The sequence below is a fragment of the Sphaeramia orbicularis genome, chromosome 11 (genome assembly GCF_902148855.1).
Source record: "Sphaeramia orbicularis chromosome 11, fSphaOr1.1, whole genome shotgun sequence".
Classification (NCBI taxonomy): domain Eukaryota; kingdom Metazoa; phylum Chordata; class Actinopteri; order Kurtiformes; family Apogonidae; genus Sphaeramia; species Sphaeramia orbicularis.
In genome coordinates this window covers 8,270,166-8,292,250 of record NC_043967.1, presented here as the reverse complement: position 1 = coordinate 8,292,250, position 22,085 = coordinate 8,270,166, and the positions used below count along the sequence as shown (strand labels likewise).

Below are 22,085 nucleotides of genomic sequence, written 5' to 3'. Positions count from 1 at the left end.
AGCATTAGCCGTAAGCCTGTAGTCTCTCAAAGGCAAGCCAATCGCTGAACCAGAAAAATAAAGTTATTTAGGAAAGAAAGAACACAAGTACGATGGTGACTAATCGATTACTTTATTGGAATGGAATTGGACATCTGACATAAACTTGGTCAATAACTGCTTGGGGTTTTATCCGTGATGGTACAACCCCTGTAAAAATGCAGAAGTGGAAGTCAAAATCTGTGGACCACCAAATGCAGATGTCTAAACAGGTATGTTATGTATCCCCAACCGGAAGACATCATTTGTACAAGCCCAGGAACCGTTTTGTGCAGCCTTTAGCATGAACACTTGGTGGAAGGCCATGGGAAGGTCATCATCTGCCTGTTGAGGCAAAGATTTTAAACTCAGTAAATGCACAATTGTGATAAACATTCATTTAAACAGAAGGTAACAAAAAAACTCTCCATAAATATTACATGTACAATGTATTAAACAAATCTTTAACTCAACACGAGGTTAATTAACAAGAAAAAATTGGTTGTAATCTGTTAAGAATATTCAAAAGATTCAATTTAGAAGGAATGGCAATGCATGGTTATCATACACAGTGACATGCAGGGGAGTAGAATGAATGAATGCATTTTGTCCAGACAGTCTTGCTTTCCCTCTACAATTTTAGGAACTGACAAAAAAAACATGCATGATGGTATATATATACTGTACCTCATGCTGTTATTATCTGTGTACACTATGCCATTGACTGTTTAATGGGCTGACACACACCTGATGTTTTAATGTTGTGTGTTATTCTCACCACTTGCACTTATACAAGATAGTCAGTGGGGAGAAATTGATAATTTATTGATTCCACTTGAATTATACCATCAATTAGGCTCATGTCAATTTAAAATGTGACTTTAGACTTCAAGAAAGTTGCAGGTTTTTTTTTGCCATAAAAAGTAAGTTAAGTGCCATTTAGTTCAGTGTGAAATGGCTCATTGACCTGCACCACTTCTCTCTTATGATACACATCACCAACACCAAAAGGGGTGTAAATGTGAAGTATTTCACCTTGTTCTTTGAAAACAAGTGAAAATTCAATGTGTAAAAAAGTGAAAATCATAAGTCTGGTCATGTTGAAGCAGCAGAGACACTTATAGCACCGAACAGACCCGTGGAGAAAGAAACTTGAAATGATTTCACTTTCAGGTATGTGGTCTTTCCAATTTACACATTTTGACGGTATTTTACAACAGAATGATTTCACTCGTCTATAATTATTTGGAAATGATCTTCACAGATAACATATACTAAATATTACATAGATGGATGAGATGGATTGGAAAACAAATTACAAAACTGCTGATGACTGATGTTTTCAAGATATATAAAAAATGTTATTACATACATAAGTTAATGGAGATGTATATAATAGGTTTAGAATTCATACAGTATATGTAACTGTACAATATGAAAGGTGAATGTATTCTAATGTGTTTTGAAGTAGAACCGGTAGCTCACAGACATACATTTCTTTGGAGTAAAACCCATTGTTATTGCAGTGACCAGGGTTTGATTCCCAGTCTAGGTCGTTTGCTGCATGTCATCTGCTCTCTCTGTCTACCTTTTCTGTCTTCCGTCTCTAATAAAAGCTAAAAAGGCTCAAAAAATATATTTTAAAAAAGTAAACTAAAGCTAACTAGCCCTTTTGATTTCATTTTTCTTTATCATTGACTCAAATTAAGTAAACTTTCATTCTAGAAGCATTTTCCTTGTAGACCTGTGTTTTGAGCTACAAAGTTTTCCATTAAATTGAGAGACATATGTGTAATCGGTAGCACAATTCAAACAGGATCAAATAATTATTTATCCACTCATTAATGCACATATTTACCCTGACTTCATCTGTCCTCTGTTTTTTTGGCAATGATATTCTTGTGTAGCATTGTCTAACTTTGTAGGTACAAATAAAGCAGCTCACCTTTAACTGTCCAAATACCATGATGAGGATACAACTATCTATTGTGGGTTGGATGTCTTGTCCTGTGAGGATGTGTGTTATAGACTTAAAGGGCAGGCTCTGTGGAAAGGAATCAACATTGTTAGTGGCATGTACAGCAAAGTTTAGCAATCCTGAAGAATGTCTACTAACCACCTAAAAAGGCCAGGAACTTTTCAATGCAATTGAAATGTAAATGTAGAAATACATTCCCCTCATGGCATGAAGATCATATAAATTAAGCATGAACTGGAAACGATCAGAGCACAGTTGTTCCAAAATTTTTTCACCCTCTCTTTTCTGCAAAAGTTGGGGACAGGTATAGTAGTGATAAGTTAACACAATACCATATGAGGGAGATACTTACAACTAGTTTGTTAGAAATGGCATCTCTCCCACGAAAACCTTCTCCTTCCCATGTCAAACAAGCCTCATCAGACTAAAGGGAGAAAAGAATTTATTAGACACATGAACAAATAACTTCCACCTGCATTTTCAAGTAAATGATCCTTAAATTACAGCAAATATTATGAGTAGTAATAATAAGGATCTGGCTGCCACATATTAAAGTCAATATTCACATTTTTTCTTTATTTCATGAGACATCTGATAAAATAAATTAATTTTAAAATTCTTTGGCACAGGGCTACCTCTGTCTACAGTCATTTTTGTGGTATTAACAACAGATGTCTCATTTGTCACTTCAGCCCTTTGCTGTGTTCACAATACAGGTCAGGTCAAATATCAGAAGACAGATGTGGTCTGAGCTTCATGTTGCAGGGCTTTTTACATCCAGAAAAAATACAGTTTTCCCATTCATTAGTATTTTTTCACAAAATTTTGACTGAACCTGTATGGTGAATGGGGTGATGTATGATTCAGTAATGATATTGAATATTTATACATGTCTGTGGTCTGATCAACATCCTACTCAGATCTAACTGGTCACATGTCACAAATAAAAGCCTAGCAACACTAAAATCACAAAAGAATATTTATTCGTTTACTATTACTAATTATTTAAAATCTATGTAGTTGAATGCAAAAACTCTGAATAAACGTTGTAGAGATTTTCTACTTTATTTGATTTCACAGTCAGCTTACAGGCATTTCTAGAAAGTAAAGTACAACACAATGCAAACATGTATCAGTTCCAAATATGAATTATTGGTTGTGTTGATCACTGATAATCAGTGCTGCCCCTTGGGGAAAAAACATTGATCCTTAGTGTTACCATTCAAAGGATAATGGCAACTAAACAAACTTACATAAAGAAGACCAAGTTGCATCCTATTTGTATTGTCAAACTGGTTGTAATATTCTTGTATAAATCCCTCGCCAATCCTCTGCCATATTTCTTTCTCGCCAGCCATGAGTGAAGTTTAAGATCTGTAAAAGACAGAGAACCATGATATATCAGTCTTTATTCCTGGTACTGGGGTTGTCATACTGTGGGCAAGATTACCACTTTGATCTAACATCTACTTGCTTGGTTATCAAGTCAAATGCATGGATAATTCATTTAGAAATGGCAAATAATTCACATAAACCTACAGTAGGATTTAATAAACAAATAAATAAAAATCAGAAGACAAGAATATCTTGTCTTTAACATGTTTCCTGCGGCACTTCTCTCATCTCAGTGTCACTAAATCCAAATTATCACTGGACATTAGAGGTTATTTATTTTTTCCATTTCTGCCATTAGATCACTCTAAATCCTCCTAAATCTGTACCTTTACATTGCAGCCTTTTGTAATTACATAATTGTAGGCTGATACTGTGATCATGATTCAATAAATCATACAGCCCTGCCTCTCAGTAAAATAAAGCCCTATAGAGACAGATGTAAAAATGGTACCACGACACAGAAATGATCAAACAGATCAATTATTGTATATGGATGGATTATGGCTGAATGATATGTCCAAAGTATGCATTCTTGATCATTTTTTCAGGGTTATAGACAATTTCATTCTAATATGATCTTGGCAAAACAGTTTGTACCGTACCAGTCGTACATCAACAAATCTTACCAGCAATAACGGAATAAAGCGGCACTTGTGAGGTGTCTCAACTAAAATAATGTGGCATTTATAGACAGTGAATGCAGAAACAGATCCACAACAAATAACAAACAAGTAGGTTGCATTTGGAATTTTAGTGAATGAGAATGGTCACCAGAAGAGGCAGTGATCTCACTTTTGCAATTTAGGCGTTTGTCATAATTTTCAGAAAGCAAGAACTCCATTTAGTCCATGCATGATTTCTCAAGTTCATTTAGCACTTTATAACTCACATGTTTATCTGCTTTGCACAGTTTGTACGGTTTATAAACACCTTCTGTTAATTAGCCATTTTGCACATTTTGTTCTGTTAAGTATTCAGCTCCTACAGTTAATGTATTCTCCTTTACAGCTGCTGTTGCTTTGTACTTGATACTTACATTTAACATAAAACTTGACGTTTAGATTGCACTATTTTCAAATTACAATGGATGTATTATGGGATTTTTAGCTGCTGTAATGAGACGGTTTCCCAGCCTGGGATAAATAAAGTACATCTGAATTTATGAATTCAATTTAAGGCACTACCCTAAAATCTTCAAGAGGGTACCAAAAAGGAAAAAACTCAAAGATAAATCCCTTGAAACACCTTATATATCTAACCATCCCGTGACATCCACTGACTGTAACTTCCCGTTGCCAAAAATACTTGACAAAAAGTGGAGAGAGAATCTGACTAATGAATTTTGGACAGACATCGGTATTAAAAACATGTTTTAGGAAGCTTCACATGCTATTTTCTGGTTGATTATACAAAATGAAAACGATATAGATGTCTTGGTGGTTGTTAAAACGAAAGTATCCTCAAACGTAATCTGAACTCGTGTGCTTCCAGACAGATTCAGTTGACTGCTGAACGTACTGTATAAAAAGCTGAGAACTACGGAGTTTCCTGACACATTAAAACCAAGAACTCGTACTAAAATTATTACAGAACCACCTCATACAACTGTAAATGTGATGTTATGAAGATACGACAATACCGACCGCTGCTGAAAAGAGGGCGGAAAACAAACCGAAAAGTTAGTCCGCTTGATGAGTCTGTGAATTATCGCGATGACTTTTCAAATAGCGGTAGCATGTGCACATTTTACACGGAAACGTTCACCTTTACCGCTCATTTTCATTACTACTGTCTCTTCGAAGCCTGGTCCAAAATATGACAAAGTGAAATAAAGGGAAAATAGTGTTTTACCGTTTCAGAAACCTTATCCTACTTTTTCCAACCAGAACGAGGCCCAGCGTGGGAACACACGGAGTGAAACGCGCGAGAAAAACGGGATTCCTGATACTTCCGGATCATGACCAACTGGATGACGTACAATCCGAGGCGACCAATAGAAGCACTGTTTACTCAAACCTTTGCCCTGAGTTTAGTTTCATAGGACCCTGCTCTTTCCTGACTGTGGACCACATGTCCCAGCAGGTCCCCACCCATACCCAAGCATCCGTCACCTTCAGTACAGTTGTTAATAAATCTGAAGTAAAGTAATCCAGATTTGAAAATCACACGTTTTTCTTTTCTTTTTTTCTTTCTTTTTCTTTTTTTTCCTTTTTATGGGAAATGACTGGGAGTACAGTTGGTGTCGGCTGCTGCCTTATCAGTACAAACAGCTGCCTGTCAGCCAGCTGAGCCCATAAAAAGGAAAAAAAATAAAAAAATAAAAATAAAAATCACACGTTTTTCTATGCAGGACCATCCATCTTTTTTGTCTTGTTTGTTGTTGTTTTCTTGTCTCAAACCAACACTGTTATAGCAACACCCTGATCCAGGCATAAGCTTTTCAAGATGAGCAAATTTGAAATTGAAGATTTGTACTGTGGTCACTGGATATGTTCATTATTCAAGAATCACTTTATTGTCCCAAAATGTAGAGGAATTGATCTTGAGCTGCGCCACTACAATCCTTTCAGAGATTTAAATATTGCGGAGACAAGGGAAGACATATAAAAGCAAGGTGAAATACAGTAACCATCTGGTTTTACCTAAGCAAATGGTCCAGATCCTTCCATTGAATAATTACAGCAGTGATTAATATGTTTCAGCTGCAACTCATTCTTTAACCCTAACTGATACAATGAGTAGCTTCTCATTTCTTAAACGTCAGTGTCAAAAGCCGTAAACCATGGTTGGGTGAAAGATGTAATTCTATTTCAGAAGGGGCCACTCATTGGCCTGCATGATTCTGCAATACCTAGTTTTACAACTGATAGACTGATGATTATAAATTTCATTTCATTTAAATTTTCTTGAGCTGGATAAAACAAATTTCACCCTGTGGATAAATAAAGTTGATCTGTGTCTTTGAGTAGAATGTGTGCGAACAGTGAGGTCAGCTGACTACCTTCATGTACTGACTGACCAGGTTTTTCTAAGAGCGAATTTTTTTCCCCTGATGGTACATACACATTTCAAGATGACATTACCCGGATCATCAGGCTCAAATTGTGGAAGAATGTTTCAGAGCATTTACTTTGTTAGGTTCTGACTTTCAGTGTTTCAAGAGTGTTTCATTTTCACACATGGATTGGCCACCACAGAGTCCAGACCTAAACCCCAAGAAGAGTCACAGTCATCTAACTCTTCAAACATCAGTACAAGATATTGGCCAAAAATGAAAGCAACTTTGGACAGAAATACAGAATGTGATGTTGCATAAAGTTATTGGGAGGATGCCATGCAAATGTGTGCCTTAATCAAAACATAAGGGGCCAAATAAATGTGTTGTTGTAGGATCTTTTTTGGCCAAGCTGTGTAGCTAAATTACCCAAATAAAACGGTCTAAAAACAATCACATCATTACAAAAGATGCATTAAGTTGCTGTGATTAAAAAACACACATCAATAAGTTAATTTCTTCTCATACAGTAACACAAAAGCTTGGAAAATGATATCATTTTTCCATAACAGCATGAAACACTTTCAGGTTAATGAATATTTATATTTGGATTGAGAAGAGACAGCTGCAGAGGGACAATGTGTGTTGTCAAATTCTGGTGTTTTTTCCCCCTATGACTTCAGCTCCTGCAGCTTTAACTCATATAAAGTCACTGTGGTGAATGAGAATTTAAAAAATCACAATGGCAATGAAGCTCTGTCTGAAATAAATCTTTAATGATTACATAAAAATGTGACAAAAATTAACCTAAAACTAAAAACATTTTGGCAAATGATTTATCAAAAATTAATCTCTGCAATGTCCATTATTGATTGAACCATTTTGGAAGCGTGAGGGCCACATCACATCTCTAAGGTACACTTGTCTTCCAAGGTTATGTTTCAAGGTTCTCTGTGTTTCCATTAAATGAAAACTGAAGCGCAGCTTAATCACTGGCTATAAGTTTGATTCATTAGATAAACTGACAAGACAATTGATCTAAAGTGTGCTTTCAAAAAAAATAAAACATACATGCTCAGATGTCAACTGTCATTCATGTCCAGAAGCATCAGACCACTGATAAAGTGACTACTTAGAAATGGAAGACATTAAATCTGGATCTAGAATAGGTGGATGCTGCTGAGGGAGACTGATGAAAATATTAGAGATTATTTCCGAACAGCGTGCAGGTTGTTACAAACACTAGTAATAGGAATATCACTTGTAAAAAAAAAAAAAAAAAGCTGGGTTAGTTAGTTTGATCTTTACAACTCCTCTTATTGTACCTTCTTTACAGTGTCCTGTTGGCATCACTTCTCATGGCTTGTGACAAATCTTACACTGTGTATTTTTGTTTTTGTCTTCCATAATTAGTGAAAACAGACAGAAATAAGACCCATCAGGCACTTTTTAAGATCATTTTGCTACAGTCCAGTGCTCTTCGCTGCCACAAGAATGACTCTTCCGTCTTCACACACCCAACCTCCAGTGACATGTTCAGAAAGACTGCTATTGCTTTGTTGAGGCCACTGCACCAACAGGTTGTCTTGCAATGGATGGCAGTAAACATCGCCTTTAGAAACAGGAGTCTGAGGTTAGAACCAAGGTTTTCTGTTGAATCTTGTGGTGCATCACTGCTCTGGGTGTGAAGATGTGAAGTAATCGTCTGTCCGGAACACACTGGGAACCTCTTGATGCTGATGTGGTGCTGCTGGTCTTCTAGGGCTGGACTGTTTCTGTGGAAGGAGAGATGAATGATTTTAACAAAACAAATGTGATCTAACAGGTGTTCATTATCATTGATAAATTAAAACAGTAAATTTTGTAGGCAGCAAAGAAAAATGAAAAGCGAAAATGTACAATCCTTATTTCTGGAAAAATTGTGACATTCTAAAATGTAAGCAAAAATAAAATCTGTGATTGATTCAACTGACATAAGGGGAAAAAAAGTGTTTTCACTGACCAACTAAATTGTATTTTGTATAAAGAAATTTGTATTTTAACCCCTGCCACACCCTCAAAATAAAGTTATCACAGATACAAGATAAGACTGAAATGTTGAAAGAATATATGGCATTGTTCTCTGTGGTTCCACAATTAGCAGATGAATCAGTATCAAGTAAGGATCATGACTGGGGATTAAAAAAAATCCATTTCTCATTCCCAAATTTTTTGCCCACTCTGATCCCTGCCTGTGACGCAGAAATCAATTTCAGTGCCATGTCTGCAAGCATGTCTCAGTTCCCTTAAATGCACATAGAAGAGGAAGGAAGTTATATCATTTTTCTGATGATCGGACCCACGATGTATAAAAGAGGCTTGATACACACATTTGAATTATCCAAATCATGGAGGACCAGGACTTTAAAAATGAAACTAATACAGCATCAGTTACTCAAAAGAATCAAAAGGGTGATCAAACTTGTGTGTCTAATAAAAAAAAACATGACATCCTTACATCACCTGCTGATACATTATGCCACATTGTGAACTGAATTAGAAGTCAGAAGTTCATCGTCAACACACATCATGTGTAACCGATTCTTATTTAAAATGACAGCTCAAAGGTAACGATGCCACCTAATCTGGCCTACCCGACACCTACAATTGCCTCTCGGGTGGGAGGGACTTTGGCTGAATCCCAATTCACCCCTTGGCCCTCCCCCTTAGTTTTCCGCGTACACGTGAAGGGGTAGCGTTGTCCCGATTCTCAGTTAGACGGAGGGGAATGGCTAAGGAGGAGAGCTGTATAGCCCTTGAAACGGAGATATTTCAGGTCCACACTACGAACGGAGGGGTAGGAGAAATTTCCCATAATTCTGTTTGAATCGTTGGCAAGATGGAGGTAAACACAGCAAAAAGTGCAGCCGTGTGATGAAAAAAACACACAAATGTATGTATTTTCTTCGTAAACAATTTAATCATTTGATCAACCATTTAATGCCATTTCAATGTTATAGATCACATTTCTGCGGTTTATAGTTGATAGCCGCAAAAAGACGACCAAAGTCCATGCAACAGAGATGGTTACAGCTACTGATGGCAAGGTGAATACTTTTGGAAACAAAGTTGTTGCATCTGTTAATACCGGCATCGATGACTGCTGATGACGTAACAGGTCGCAAAGGGTTGTCCCATTTCATAGGAGAATGTTTCAACCCCTACCCCTTGCAGCTCCATTTCAAGGGGAAGTGCCAAGTGCAAGGGCCAAGGGGTAGGGGTAAGGGGGAGGGCTAAGGGGTGAATTGGGATTGGGCCTAAGACCTAAAGTGAGATGTTGATGGCTACAAATTATTAAATGACAATAGGAGTTTGTCTTTGCAAGGATAGGTTGCGTTTCAACACTTCCAAACTTCACAACCACAGACTATTGAGCAGCTCAAGCCTTGAAAACAGCAAGAACAGACACAAAATGATGTTTGTAGATCTTAGGCAAAAAACACCAAAAAATGTAAAGAAAATGCGGCATCACGTTACAGAAAAAAGTAAGCTGACATGTACATGAAGGAGCTCTCATATTTACAAAGCCTGGGACGCTCATTGTGCGCAGGATCTTCTTGAAAGCACCCGGTAGTGTTCCTAGTTCGCCCTCTGCTAGGGTGACCTGCCCCTCCATGGCACTGACATTGGCTGCCACCATCTTAACAAAGGCCTGTAACCGCAGCAGAAGAAAGTGACAAAAACCACACAATATAGCACTGAAATTCAATGAAACATCACTTCACACCAAGAATGAAAACTAGTCTTGTTAAAGCAAATCTAATGACAAAATTCAGGACAAAAGGATTGATTAAGATCAGGCAGTAATTTATTGTTGCATGAGATGAGTTTGCCTGTTTGAAAGGGCCCGTGTGCAGGATTATGCTAATTATGTTTTCATCAGTGTGTAATCACAAAAAAGCGAGAAGCATCTTGTATAACAGTTATACTTTCATTGCACCCAACATTTTATAAAAGGAAAGAAAAATTGTGATTCAGATCATGGGTCATGATTCTACCTCAGTCTTTTAACCAGATGAGCCACACTTAATTCAGTTTAATATGAGCCAGTTCATTTTTAGGTCATTTTTACCTCCGCCAAGGAAGTTATGTTTTGCTGGCTTTGGTTTGTCTGTTTGTCTGTCTGTGTGCAAGATAACTCAAAAAGTTATGGACGGATTTGGATGAAAATTTCAGGAAAAGTTGATACTGGCACAAGGAACAAATGATTAAATTTTGGTGGTGATCGGGGGGAGGGGACTGCCTTGGCAGATGTGTGTGCTCTCTGAGTGTTTATCTAGTTTTTATACTGTAACCACATTATATTATATATAAATTGGTATATACCATAATAACCCTATAATGTACCGAACTTTGGTTTCTTATGTTTATATATCTATAGTTAGCTTGTCAAACACTATGATTATGAACATTATCCTCCATATTTTCAATGGAATGTTCTTTCCATAAAGGTGTTTGTAACAAGTTGAATACTTACCTCTAATTTATCAATTCGTCTGTATATCTGTCTCATTTCTTCAGACTTTTGTTGGATTTGAGGTAGGTTTTCATTCACTATCTGGGATGTATCATTACGAATCTGCAAACAAATGTGACAAAATGTGAGCAACAAATATGCTTATAAAAAGTCTCTGTGTCAGCCTGACGTATCTTACCATATCTAGCATTCCAACAAACTCGTCTACTCTTGTCAGCATTTCTTCCAAGCTCTTCTCCAAGCATAATATCTACAAGACAAATGATGGAAAAACAATGTTACACAAACAACAGGATGTGGAAATTAAAAAAGACAGTGCATCAGATGAACTGAGCTGAACATTTTTTGGTTATTTCTGTCCACACACCAGTTTTGCATGAATTCAATAGAGTTCCTTTAAATTATGGATGGAAAACAGCGAGACCATAACACAGGGCCCTTTGTATCCTACTGACACAGCTAGCTCACTTCTCCAGAATTTACCTCATATCATGCATTTCCAGTTAACAGCAATAAGCTGGTCAGTGGCCTATCACAAGAAAATTTAGGAAAAGTAACTCAGAATCTACAAATACAGACAAATGCTTCCACTAGCTACAACTAGCTGCCAGCTTCTGAAGTTGGTAACTGATGACAATTTGTGTTTGAAGATTACATCTAACTGACCTGAACAGCTGACTGTTGTTGCATGAATGGCTACAACCCTGAATGGCAATCCAGAATCATCTGAGTAGTACAAAAAGGCTTGTTACATCATGGAAGAGCCAGTGTGTTTTGACTCATAAGTCAGGGATTTTTAATGATTTAATAAATGAGAACACTTTGCTGCAGGGAAAAGCTCATGGGTGATGAATCATTTAAGATCATCCTTGCCCTTATTCACTAAAAATGCATGATACGTGTCTGAAATGAACCATCTTTCACTCTGTCAAAAATCAATAATTAGCTACCATACTAAAAAACAAAGAAAAACACGTACCAAAATCACTACTTTACATCTGGATCCCATAATCAAAGTCCAAGTATTTAAATAAATGTAGAACTGAACATCAGACTGTGAGTTCAACTATTACTTTACCCGAAAGACAATAATTCCAGCTGAGAGGGCGAATATTAGCCATCAGCCAGAATGTGTGGCAACTTCTGAGGGGACCAATGTAAATTTGACCTAGGCTAAGCCTATTATTCAAGACCACCTGAGTTTAACTTTTAACACTTATTCCATTTTTTCTTATATCTGAGTGACTTTTATCCAGCTGTGGTTCTTACTGGTACTATTATCTTAACGAACTTGAGTGATGAATGCAATCCCTAAAACACTCTCATTATACCACTCATATTTAGGTATTTTGAATTTAAGAACTTTTCATATCCTCAGAACTTTGTATACATTATGATGGTTCATGAATCCATTTGTTAGTACCCAGTCTCTTTATATTAACCCAATAGGAGGTGCGTTTGTGGGAGCAGATCTGTAGGCAGACAACGAATCGTATCTCAGTTTAAGCCATGTGGTCAACTGAAACTCAATAATTAGCAACAAGAACACAACAAGTTTGGTTTAAGTGAACTAGCTACCAAGACTAGACACCAGGCAAGTGGCAAAACAATGACTTAAAACTTTTGCTAAAGAGTTAGCTACCCCCTGTTAAGCATTGCCAACATTCAGACAGCCTGTCAGCGTCGCTTAGCAACCACACTGGTCAGCCATTGGTCAGAACGTATAACGGTACCGCAGTCAATCAAAGAATTAGCCAACTAGCTTCACTAACGAGTCAGCTGAACTAATAAGTGGCCTGCGGTGGCTCCCCTGTGCAAGCTACTGGCACACACCTCTTCTCCAGCGGTCGCCCTGACGTACGAGGAGTAGTTGAGTGCGGTGTTTCTCAGGACTTCATCGTCCTGGTCCGGTTCATGCTGGTCGGCTGGGTCAGATTGCGCTGCTTCGTTAAGGCTGGGGCTTTGGGACATAACGTTAGCCGCAGCTCCAAAACTGGGGCTCTGCGACACCGTACCGCTGCTCAGGATTTCACTCACCATGGACAAGCTGCTGGCACTTTGGGAAACAATTCCGCTGTCTCGACTTATCTCAGCACTGGACTCCTCCAGAGGAGACAGTAGGCCCACCCTGTCATTCCGCTGATATTCCATGATCGGCCGTCTTTCTCATCTGCTGCCGTGTTTTGCCTTGTCAAATGACTAGGTCACGTGAATAACATACCCTGGTGGTGGCTGAGAAGGGTCAAATGAGTCTACAGTAATCGTGCGAAGATTTTTTTTTTTTTTTTTTTTTTTTTTTTTTAAATCGCAACACAGAGGATAAACATTATATTTAGAGAATAAAGTCAAGATACTGGAGAAATAATCGACGATATTATGAGATTAAAATTTAAACACTTCCAAGAAAAATTAACATTATAACGAAAAAGAAGTCGCAAAAAAAAAAGAAAAACAAAGTTATATGACAAAAATTACGTCACTTGAGCTGTCAAAATTACCAGCTGACCCAAATACAACAGTTTGCCTCCAGAAGCTGCTGTTTGCATTGAATCAAACACTGATTTAATAACAGACTTCATATGTGTCCAATGGTATTATCATAGTTCTAAAATTAATTTTAGACTCAATACAGAGTTAAAGCAATGTCTGAGCATGAAAGAATGTAAATGGACGTACAGACACAATTTTTCAGAGGTACGGGGATGAGGGAGGTGTTGGGTATCACTGGGTGTTATAAAGATGTACAAGTATGTGGTATGTGTATGTATATGCATGCATAGGTGTGTGTCTCTATCTATCTATCTATCTATCTATCTATCTATCTATCTATCTATCTATCTATCTATCTATCTATCTATCTATCTATCTATCTATCTATCTATCTATCTATCTATCTATCTGTCTGTCTGTCTGTCTGTCTGTCTGTCTGTCTGTCTGTCTGTCTATCTATCTATCTATCTATCTATCTATCGGTATGTGTATGTATGTGTATATATGTGTGTGTGTGTGTGTGTGTGTGTAGATCTGTGTATGAATATGTATTCACATATATGTGTTATTGTATTATGTGTTTATGTAAATCATATTATATTTGTTCATAATAATATAAAGCCAGAAACCAAATTATTTAATAATAAGTATCAGTCATATTATAGTATAGATATGCTTAGACTAGGAAGGTTATTATTGTTATAAATGATATAAGGAGAAGGGGTGGGAGTTTATAAGTTTTACTTCTTCTCACTCCTTTTCGAGTATGTATTATATGTCATGTCTTATGTTTAAGTGTTTTGTTTACTTATTTTCTTCTGTTTTGACATTCATATTCGAAATAAATACATCAATCAATCTATCTATCAAACAATGCTATTGTTGCTATATTGTTTTTTTTTTTTATTTTTTATTGGAAACCAGGTGCAGATCAACATATGTCTGTCACTGCAGACAAGAAATATAAACATAGACACATACATGTGCCAAGATATTAGCCAAGATATAAATCACAGAAATAACAATAACTAAATAAATAAATACAGAACAATAGATATACATATAAACACATGTACACACATATACACATATATAAGTGCATCATTACTGTGTACAATTGGCAGACATGAGTCATAACTAAAACAATAAATGATAAAGAAAAAATAGCACAAAACACAGCATATTTTACAGCCCATTAATCCTAGCCAACCCCATCCCACAGATCTTTCTCTAAATTTCATGACATGCTGGATATTTCAAATAAATACATAAAAATACAAAATAAAAATAAAGAATTGAATTACAGCTCCAGTTACATTAAGTGCCTCCTTCCTAGCTTTGAGCACACGCTGGCCTGCTCCATTCATCTTGGCAACAGAGAGCTCCAGAGATAACGTCTCTATTAAAGAGTACATCCATTGATGCGCAGAGAGTGAGTGTAGTTGTTGCCACCTAACCGCCGACATCTTTTTAGCTACTGTACATGAAGATAGCCACAGCAACCTTTGCATATGGTTAAAGTTTTGAATCATCATTTAAAAACATACATTTTGGAGAGAAGTCAGTCGCTAAGCCAAGTGCATCAGAGTGATGTTTTATTATTTGTTGCCAGAAATTTTGGGCTGATGTGCAAGAAAGTCGTTCTTTGATTCAAGTCACATAAATTACAATTTGGAGAATGAGATAGCTAAATCATGAAACACCACTTTGGTGTTAAGTATGATAAAGGCAGGTTAATTTATTATTTAGGTTTTGTTAGGAATGGCCAATATTCCTCAAAACTCTAGGCCTGTCTATAGATGATTCAGCGCAGTCCTTGTTCCACACATTTGTTATCAGTGAAGGAGTCTGCATATGTTCCAACAAACTGATATAAATTGCAGAGACGTGTTCTTTTGTTAGCCCCAATATTTTCTTAAATAATTCCATTATTTGATGATTAGTAGGTTTCCTGTCAATCAATATACCTGCTGCCCTTAAGACAGAACATAGTTGTAAATATAAAAAGAAAGAGTTTGATGACAGTTTAAATGTTTCACTCAAATCCTGAAATCTTCTTAACCCGTCATCATTCATAATATCTCCTAAACTGTGGATTCCTGATTATACCACTGAGGTGAAATAAAGTGCTCTTCACCAGACTTCAGAAAACTGTTATAGAACATTGGAGTACTTGCATGCCGTTTAGATGTCCAATTGTATATTCTTTCTATTTCCCTGAAATTTTGAAATGCACTGGCTATTACTGAACCATACTCCAGTTTACATTTATTGACAGAAAGACCTGTAAACAAAAAATCATTTAAAGAAACAGGTGCCACCAGATTCTTCTCTATGTTAAGCCAAGGAGGTGAGGATTTCTTACTAAACCAGTATAACAAAGGACGATAAGTAAGAGCTTGGAAGCAAAGTTTAAAATTTGGGACTGGTAAACCTCCTAATTCCTTCTTTCTTTATAAATTGGCTATCTTTATTTTGGGTCATCTGTCTCTCCGTAAAAACCTAGTGATAATGCTATGTATTTTATCCCAGTATCTTGGAGGAGGTGCCAGAGGTAACATGTAGCTACAGAAATTAACTCTAGAAAGCACATTCCTTTTAATTATTGAAATTCTACCAGACAAAAATATAGGTAGCTTCTGCCATCTTTCCAGGTCTTGTTTAATCATGCTCAGTGTGTTATTATAATTCTTAGCGATTGTTTTCTCTTGAGATGTGAATACATTTACCTCTAAGTATTTAAAGTGAGATACTACCAGGATATTGAAATCTGCACACTCATCCTTACTCATAGAGTTCAATGGTAACAGAGAGGACTTCGACCAGTTTATCTTATTAGCTGGAGTCATGACTAAACTGTTCAAATATGTTGAGGATGTTAGGCAGAGAGTACTTAAAGCTGCGTATGACTTTCGTCACTGATATTTCATCAAATCTGTAAAACCTGAGTTATAGCCTAAGTATCATGAATCCGTTAGTCTTTCCATGATTTCGCAACTAAATCACTTCCTTCACGGTGAATAACCTCAAAGTGTACTCCACCACAAGCAGTCCATTTGTTTACATACCAAACCGATATGTCTCTTGGGCTTTTTTGGAAATTGCATTGTGGGAATGGGAATTCCACGCAGTTGCTGTATGGCTACAGCAGCAACAAACATGGAAATGGCTTCATTACCTATTGCTGCTGTGGCTGCATGGAATTCTGAAAAGGCCCGAGTGATGGTTTGGTTTCGGTTTGGTATGTAAATAAACAGGCGACTTGTGGTGGAGTACTCTTCGAAGTTGTTCACCGTGAGGGAAGTGATTCAGGTGCATAATTACGGAAAGACTAATGGATTCGTGATACTTAGGCTATCACTTGGGTTTTATAGATTTGATGAAAAATTGGTGATAAAAGCCATACACAGCTTTAATATCAGAAAAAAATAAAAGATTGTCATTGGCAAATATGAATATATGATGCTGAGTGGATTTTATTTTTATTGGTGTAATATTTGGAGACAACCTAATTGACAGTACCAAGGGCTCCAATGATAGTATAAACAACATTGATGAAATTGGATCCCCTTGCCAACTGCTCCTGCTTAATTTAAAGGGAGGAGAATGTATAGTGCAGGGGTCAGCAACCCTGGTCCTAGAGAGCCACTATCCTGCATGTTTTAGATGTTTCCCTCTTCCAGCACACCTGATGGTCATTATCAGGCTTCTGCAGAGCTTGATGATAGGCTTATCATTTGTATCAGGTGTGTTGGAAGAGGGATACATCTAAAACATGCAGGATAGTGGCTCTCTAGGACCAGGGTTGCTGACCCCTGGTACAGTATAGTGACTACACTTGCTGAAGGGTTTGCATCGATAGTTTTGACCATGTTAATAAAATTAAACACAAAACCCGTGTGATTCAATACAGCTCATAAAAAATAGGACCAATGGCCCTGTAGCTTACCGGCCAAATTAAAAGCTTTGGGAAATGTATCCAGATGCCATTTATTATCACCCAGTTATTTGTATTCATTTTATTACAGAAATAGACCATGTTTTGATCATATCCCAATCAGATCTGTAAAAAAATTCAAATTCCAACTTGATATCATTGATACTTACTGATTTATTGGATCAATCCACTTCCTATCTCTTATAATGGGAAAATTTTTCAAAGTCGCACCAAATCCAGAATGAGATCCGGATCAAAATAATTTCAATACCTTGAGTTGACATTATCATACAGAATCTGTATACCAAGTTTGAAGTCAATCAGAACTGTAGTTTGGGAGAAAAAGAAGATTGAAATTTTTTCCCCATAAGAGCCCATGTTAAATTTTCCTGTAAGTTCCAGATCGATCCAGAAGAAGATCCTGATCAGCATGTGGACATTATGTTTTGGTAATCTCCCCATCAGGGCTGTACTGTAGAAATTTACACTTGATATTATTTATATTTACTGAGTTTTTGCATCGATTCACTTCCTATCTCTTATAATGGGGAAATTTTTCAAAGTCACACAGTTCTTTGAAGCTGCACTTTATTGAGTCTAGAAGAATATGAACTGGCATAATTCCTTATGAGGCCTTTTACTGAGTCCCAGATCATAAGTTGTATGACAAAAATTATATTTTTAATGAGAAAAAATACTGTCACTTGAGCTGTCAAAATTACTAGCTGACCCAAATACAACAGTCTAACTCCAGAAGCTGCTGTTTGTATTGAATCAAACACTGATGTAGTAACAGACTTCATATGTGTCTAATGGCATTATACGTCTAAAACTACAATGTTATTGTTGTTATATTTTGATTTAGTTTTTGCTCAGGCTTGATATCTGTCTTTTTAACCTCTGTGTGACCTTTGTAATTTATCTTAAAACATAATTAAAAAACTAAAGATATAACATTTCCTGTAAGTGAAGCAGTTTAAAGACAACACTAACATGATTTGTGATAGAAATATAAAATGATGATGTACACAATAACACCCATGTCATTTAGTGAAGTTAGAGTTAGGGTTAAGGTTAGGGATTTTGTTTTAAAAATGTCAACAGTGTATGTGCAATTGTGGAAATTCAATGCTATTTTTTACTAGTTTTAAATCACTAATAAAACTTGTTACTTGTGTCAGTTCATGTCGGTGTCTGTATATATACAGCCAGCAGATGGCAGCCAGAATCTCTGCATGGTAAAGGGGTTCACTACTGGAGCCAAGTCTAATTAGACAGTATAGGTTTATTTTTTTTGTTTCATCTTTAACATATATTTAAAAAAAAACATTATAGACAGCTAATGGTGAACTTGTTTCATAATTATACTGTTCAGTTTTAAGTTGAGCTGTACATTTTTATCTTGTTGCCAAGATATTGTCAGTTGTCTTCAGTCTTGAAAAAAGGTAAACGACACACACATCCGAAAATAGGAGGTGTGCAGGATCCCAAAACATTAACCATGAAAAAATAAAGGAAGGTCCGCACAACCTGTGAGCTCCCAAACCATTTACTCAGCTATGTGACATTTCGGGCCGAGGCCCTTCATCAGACTGAGGACAGACAAACTTACACAGGTGTTTTATATGCAGTATCTAATCATGTGATTAGATGCTGCTTATTTTTTCACAGTTGTCTTCAGTCTGCCTCATAGTGAAGCTCGATCCCATTCTGCTGATTAGTCCTGCAGACTACAGCACAGCAGACACACCACTTGGGTGTCTGTGAAGTATTAGAAATTTTCTGCAGTATGGTATCCCAAGTAAACACAGCAGACAAACATTCATTAGCACAGAGGTGAAAGGACCTCTGCTCTGACCCAGAGGGGAGCACAACTGCATTCCTGTTGTTTGTCCAGATTGGACATAGTCTATACTGACTGTTGAAACCAAGGAATCGAAGAAGGGTTTGTCTGAAAGGAACAAATATTCAGCCTTCCTGGAATAGAATAGCAAAGGGTTCTAGAAACCTCAAAGCACAGAGGTCTTTTAACTGTCATATACGTCAACAGTTCAAACCAAAAACAAGTCAAAAGAGCTCCAATCAAAATTCTAAATATCACATCTGTCTGACTGATTATTGCATTGTTAAACTTTATTTTAAGTTTTCTCACTACATGACATATTTTGCTGACAAAGTTTGTGGAATATTATCACCCGTGAAAAACATGTCAATCAAAACCTGATCTGTCAAGTTTTATTTTAAAAACTGATGACTTTTTACTCATATTAACAGGCATGAAGTTTGTTACTTTTAAATTTTGCACAAATAAATTAGAGAAATTCGCTCCACAAACATATTTACCTCACAATTTTTAGACACTGATGATAAATGTACCTTAAAAAAAAGCGAACAAAAATGTAACTCATATATTTTATGGCTACCCAGTTTGTATAACATTTTTGGAAAGATCTTAGTAGTAAGATCTCATAATGCATTTTATGTAAAACAAAACATGGTACTGACATTGAAGTAAAAAATAAGTTATTTTGATAGTAAAAATCTACGTATGTATTTTTAATCTTTTTATTTGATAAGGGAAAGACCAAATTCACAAATCTAAAATATTTAATACAACCCCATCTTTTAAATTATTCTATTTTAATTTTTTTTATTTTGAATCTTAGAAATTTGTCATAAATAAGAAATACAAAGCCTGGATAAAAGGCTTGTACTGTAGGCACTAGGCATGATGGGTAATCACTTTATTCACCTCCCTTCTCACTTTGATGCATCCAAAACTGTGGACAAGGGTTTATCTGGACCCCCAGATCACATCACCTTTTTTTAAAAAATTGAAACGCAGTCCAATCTTTATACTGTTTATCAAACTAATGGTTGTTTAAGAAGTGCTGCTCACTGCCATCAGTTAGGATTGTGTCTGTTAAAATAGGCCTTGGTAGCAAAAAAACACATTGAAGTAAGAAAAAAAAAAAAAATCACATATACAGTTTGACAAATGCTTTTGACAGCAGAATGAGTTGTTTTTATACTGTTTTGTAGTAATTATGTTTATCTCAGATTTTTGTAGATGCTCAACATCGATCATGTTCTTTCAAGTCAAATACACATAGGCCTTTAAAACACTTTATTACTGAAGTGCTGTCTAGTCCACATTATTCTATGACTGAATCTGACCTTTGTGTCTAACCCACTTCCTCGTCTCAACCAGCTTGTAGAGAACAGGTATAGACTTGCTGCAGCTTTGCATAGTAACTGTGAAGCTGATTTGATAATGAAATGCTCTGCTAGTGGCTTGAATTTTTCAGCATACTATGTGACAATAAAAGAAATGCGTGTGGTTTTGGAAAGTTTGGTGTATATAATAAAGTTGGTGGAAATACCCAAACGTGTGAGTGCTGTGTACAGTTTCACTTAAGTTGCAGAATCCCTATGGCACAAGCAGTTCTTTCCACAAAAAGGCGACACACCCCTTACAAAATGCATAACATTCTGTGGTTATGCATTCTGGTCTACAGATGCTGCTCTTGGTAGGAGAAACAGGGATGTGGGCCATGTTTTTTTCTGTCTTGATGTCAGTATTGGGTTTAGACTTGGCACATTTAAAATCCTGATATTCTTATACTGAACACTCTATACTTCCTCCTCTAACACCAGCATGGCAATCTCTGAATTAACTGTATTTTGATGGAAGGCTTTAAAAAAATGTTTGATGAAACAAATTCCATTGTATAAGCCACACTACCCATAACAGTGGCCAAGTGGAGAAATTTACAGCTTTAAAATGTAACCATATATTTGTTGAATGAGGGAATTTTAAAGTCAAACAATCTGAAGCAAAACAGCACAAGTTGAATGTTGAAAATTGAGACTTAGAATAATTTATTGGAACAGATACAGGGATTTGATCACAATCGTCAATGCATAAAAGAACTATAAAAAAAAGAAAATCATATTCTACACAGCATTTATCAGAATTTGTAAGAAATATAGATTTACTCTTTAAAAAATCCATATGAAACCCCATGTTGGTCCCAGTAATTAGAATGAAAGACACATGATAAAAGTGGTCACTAACAATAGGTATCGGGATGGAGGCACATTCAGAACTCTAAAATACAGTGGACTTGCTTAAAAACAGTTGTTCTGAAGCTTATTACATACATACGTACAGATCTTTTGATGTAAGACAAAGAAATTTTAAAAATACAAGATTTATGTACAATACATTTTCTGTGTTGTAACTTCCAATCATCACTTATTTTGTAAAATGGACAGAAGTTATAAAATTAGTATGCGACAAAATACACTGATGCTCATGTTTCAAGTTTGAGTCTCTTGAGCAGTTGGGATGTTTTTGTCTGTGTGTGCATGTATTATAGGGTAATGACAGTGCCGTCCTCTTCCACCCCTCCCCTGGGCAGCGCCAGGCTGTGCCGTGGGTCCGTTTTCAGGGAGCTGAGGATTTTGTGCAGGCTGCCATTGCTGTGGCGGAGGGTGGGATTGCTGCTGTGGTGCAGAGGCTGTACATGGAGAGGACTATGCTGCGACTGATGGTGAAGGTTATGCTGCAGGTTCAGGTCTCTGTGGAGATGGTAGCTGAGGCTGCTGCTGTGCTGGTGCTGGTTGTGGGAGACCCCGTTGAGGCTCGGCTGAGAGTGGAAGGAGGCTGTGGAGATCACTGACGAGGGACGCGTGGGAGGGCTGGGAGGCGGCACAGGGCCCGAAGCCATCGTCGGTATCTGCTGATGTGAGC

General features: G+C 36.8%; 3 protein-coding genes across 9 annotated transcripts in view; all 3 read right to left on the bottom strand.

Annotated features, from left to right (window-relative positions):
• Positions 1–91: 91 nt before the first annotated feature.
• Positions 92–5,370, bottom strand: LOC115428060 (nuclear transport factor 2-like). Of its 6 annotated transcripts, none has more exons than XM_030146861.1 (5): positions 5,243–5,370; positions 3,250–3,370; positions 2,349–2,420; positions 1,964–2,062; positions 92–363 (listed from the first exon to the last, which is right to left on the bottom strand). In XM_030146861.1, exons 2-5 carry the CDS (start codon positions 3,352–3,354, stop codon positions 244–246), a joined length of 396 nt encoding a protein of 131 aa, XP_030002721.1. In that variant the 5' UTR covers positions 3,355–3,370; positions 5,243–5,370; the 3' UTR covers positions 92–243. The 6 variants fall into 6 exon arrangements, with proteins under 6 accessions (XP_030002721.1, XP_030002724.1, XP_030002727.1 ...); XM_030146864.1 differs by having other exon boundaries at positions 5,260–5,334; XM_030146867.1 differs by having other exon boundaries at positions 5,265–5,321.
• A 1,770-nt stretch (positions 5,371–7,140) lies between these two features.
• bloc1s4 (biogenesis of lysosomal organelles complex-1, subunit 4, cappuccino) lies at positions 7,141–13,118 on the bottom strand. Of its 2 annotated transcripts, none has more exons than XM_030147866.1 (5): positions 12,736–13,118; positions 11,081–11,152; positions 10,903–11,004; positions 9,943–10,077; positions 7,141–8,161 (listed from the first exon to the last, which is right to left on the bottom strand). In XM_030147866.1, exons 1-5 carry the CDS (start codon positions 13,051–13,053, stop codon positions 8,057–8,059), a joined length of 732 nt encoding a protein of 243 aa, XP_030003726.1. In that variant the 5' UTR covers positions 13,054–13,118; the 3' UTR covers positions 7,141–8,056. The 2 variants fall into 2 exon arrangements, with proteins under 2 accessions (XP_030003726.1, XP_030003727.1); XM_030147867.1 differs by having other exon boundaries at positions 9,949–10,077.
• An 8,062-nt stretch (positions 13,119–21,180) lies between these two features.
• Positions 21,181–22,085, bottom strand: part of pard6gb (par-6 family cell polarity regulator gamma b) — a 71,914-nt gene continuing 71,009 nt past the window's right edge. The window contains exon 3 of the mRNA XM_030147709.1: positions 21,181–22,085. This exon is cut by the window's right edge and continues 699 nt beyond it. Within this exon, the coding sequence (XP_030003569.1) occupies positions 21,706–22,085 (380 nt within the window). The 3' untranslated portion in view covers positions 21,181–21,705.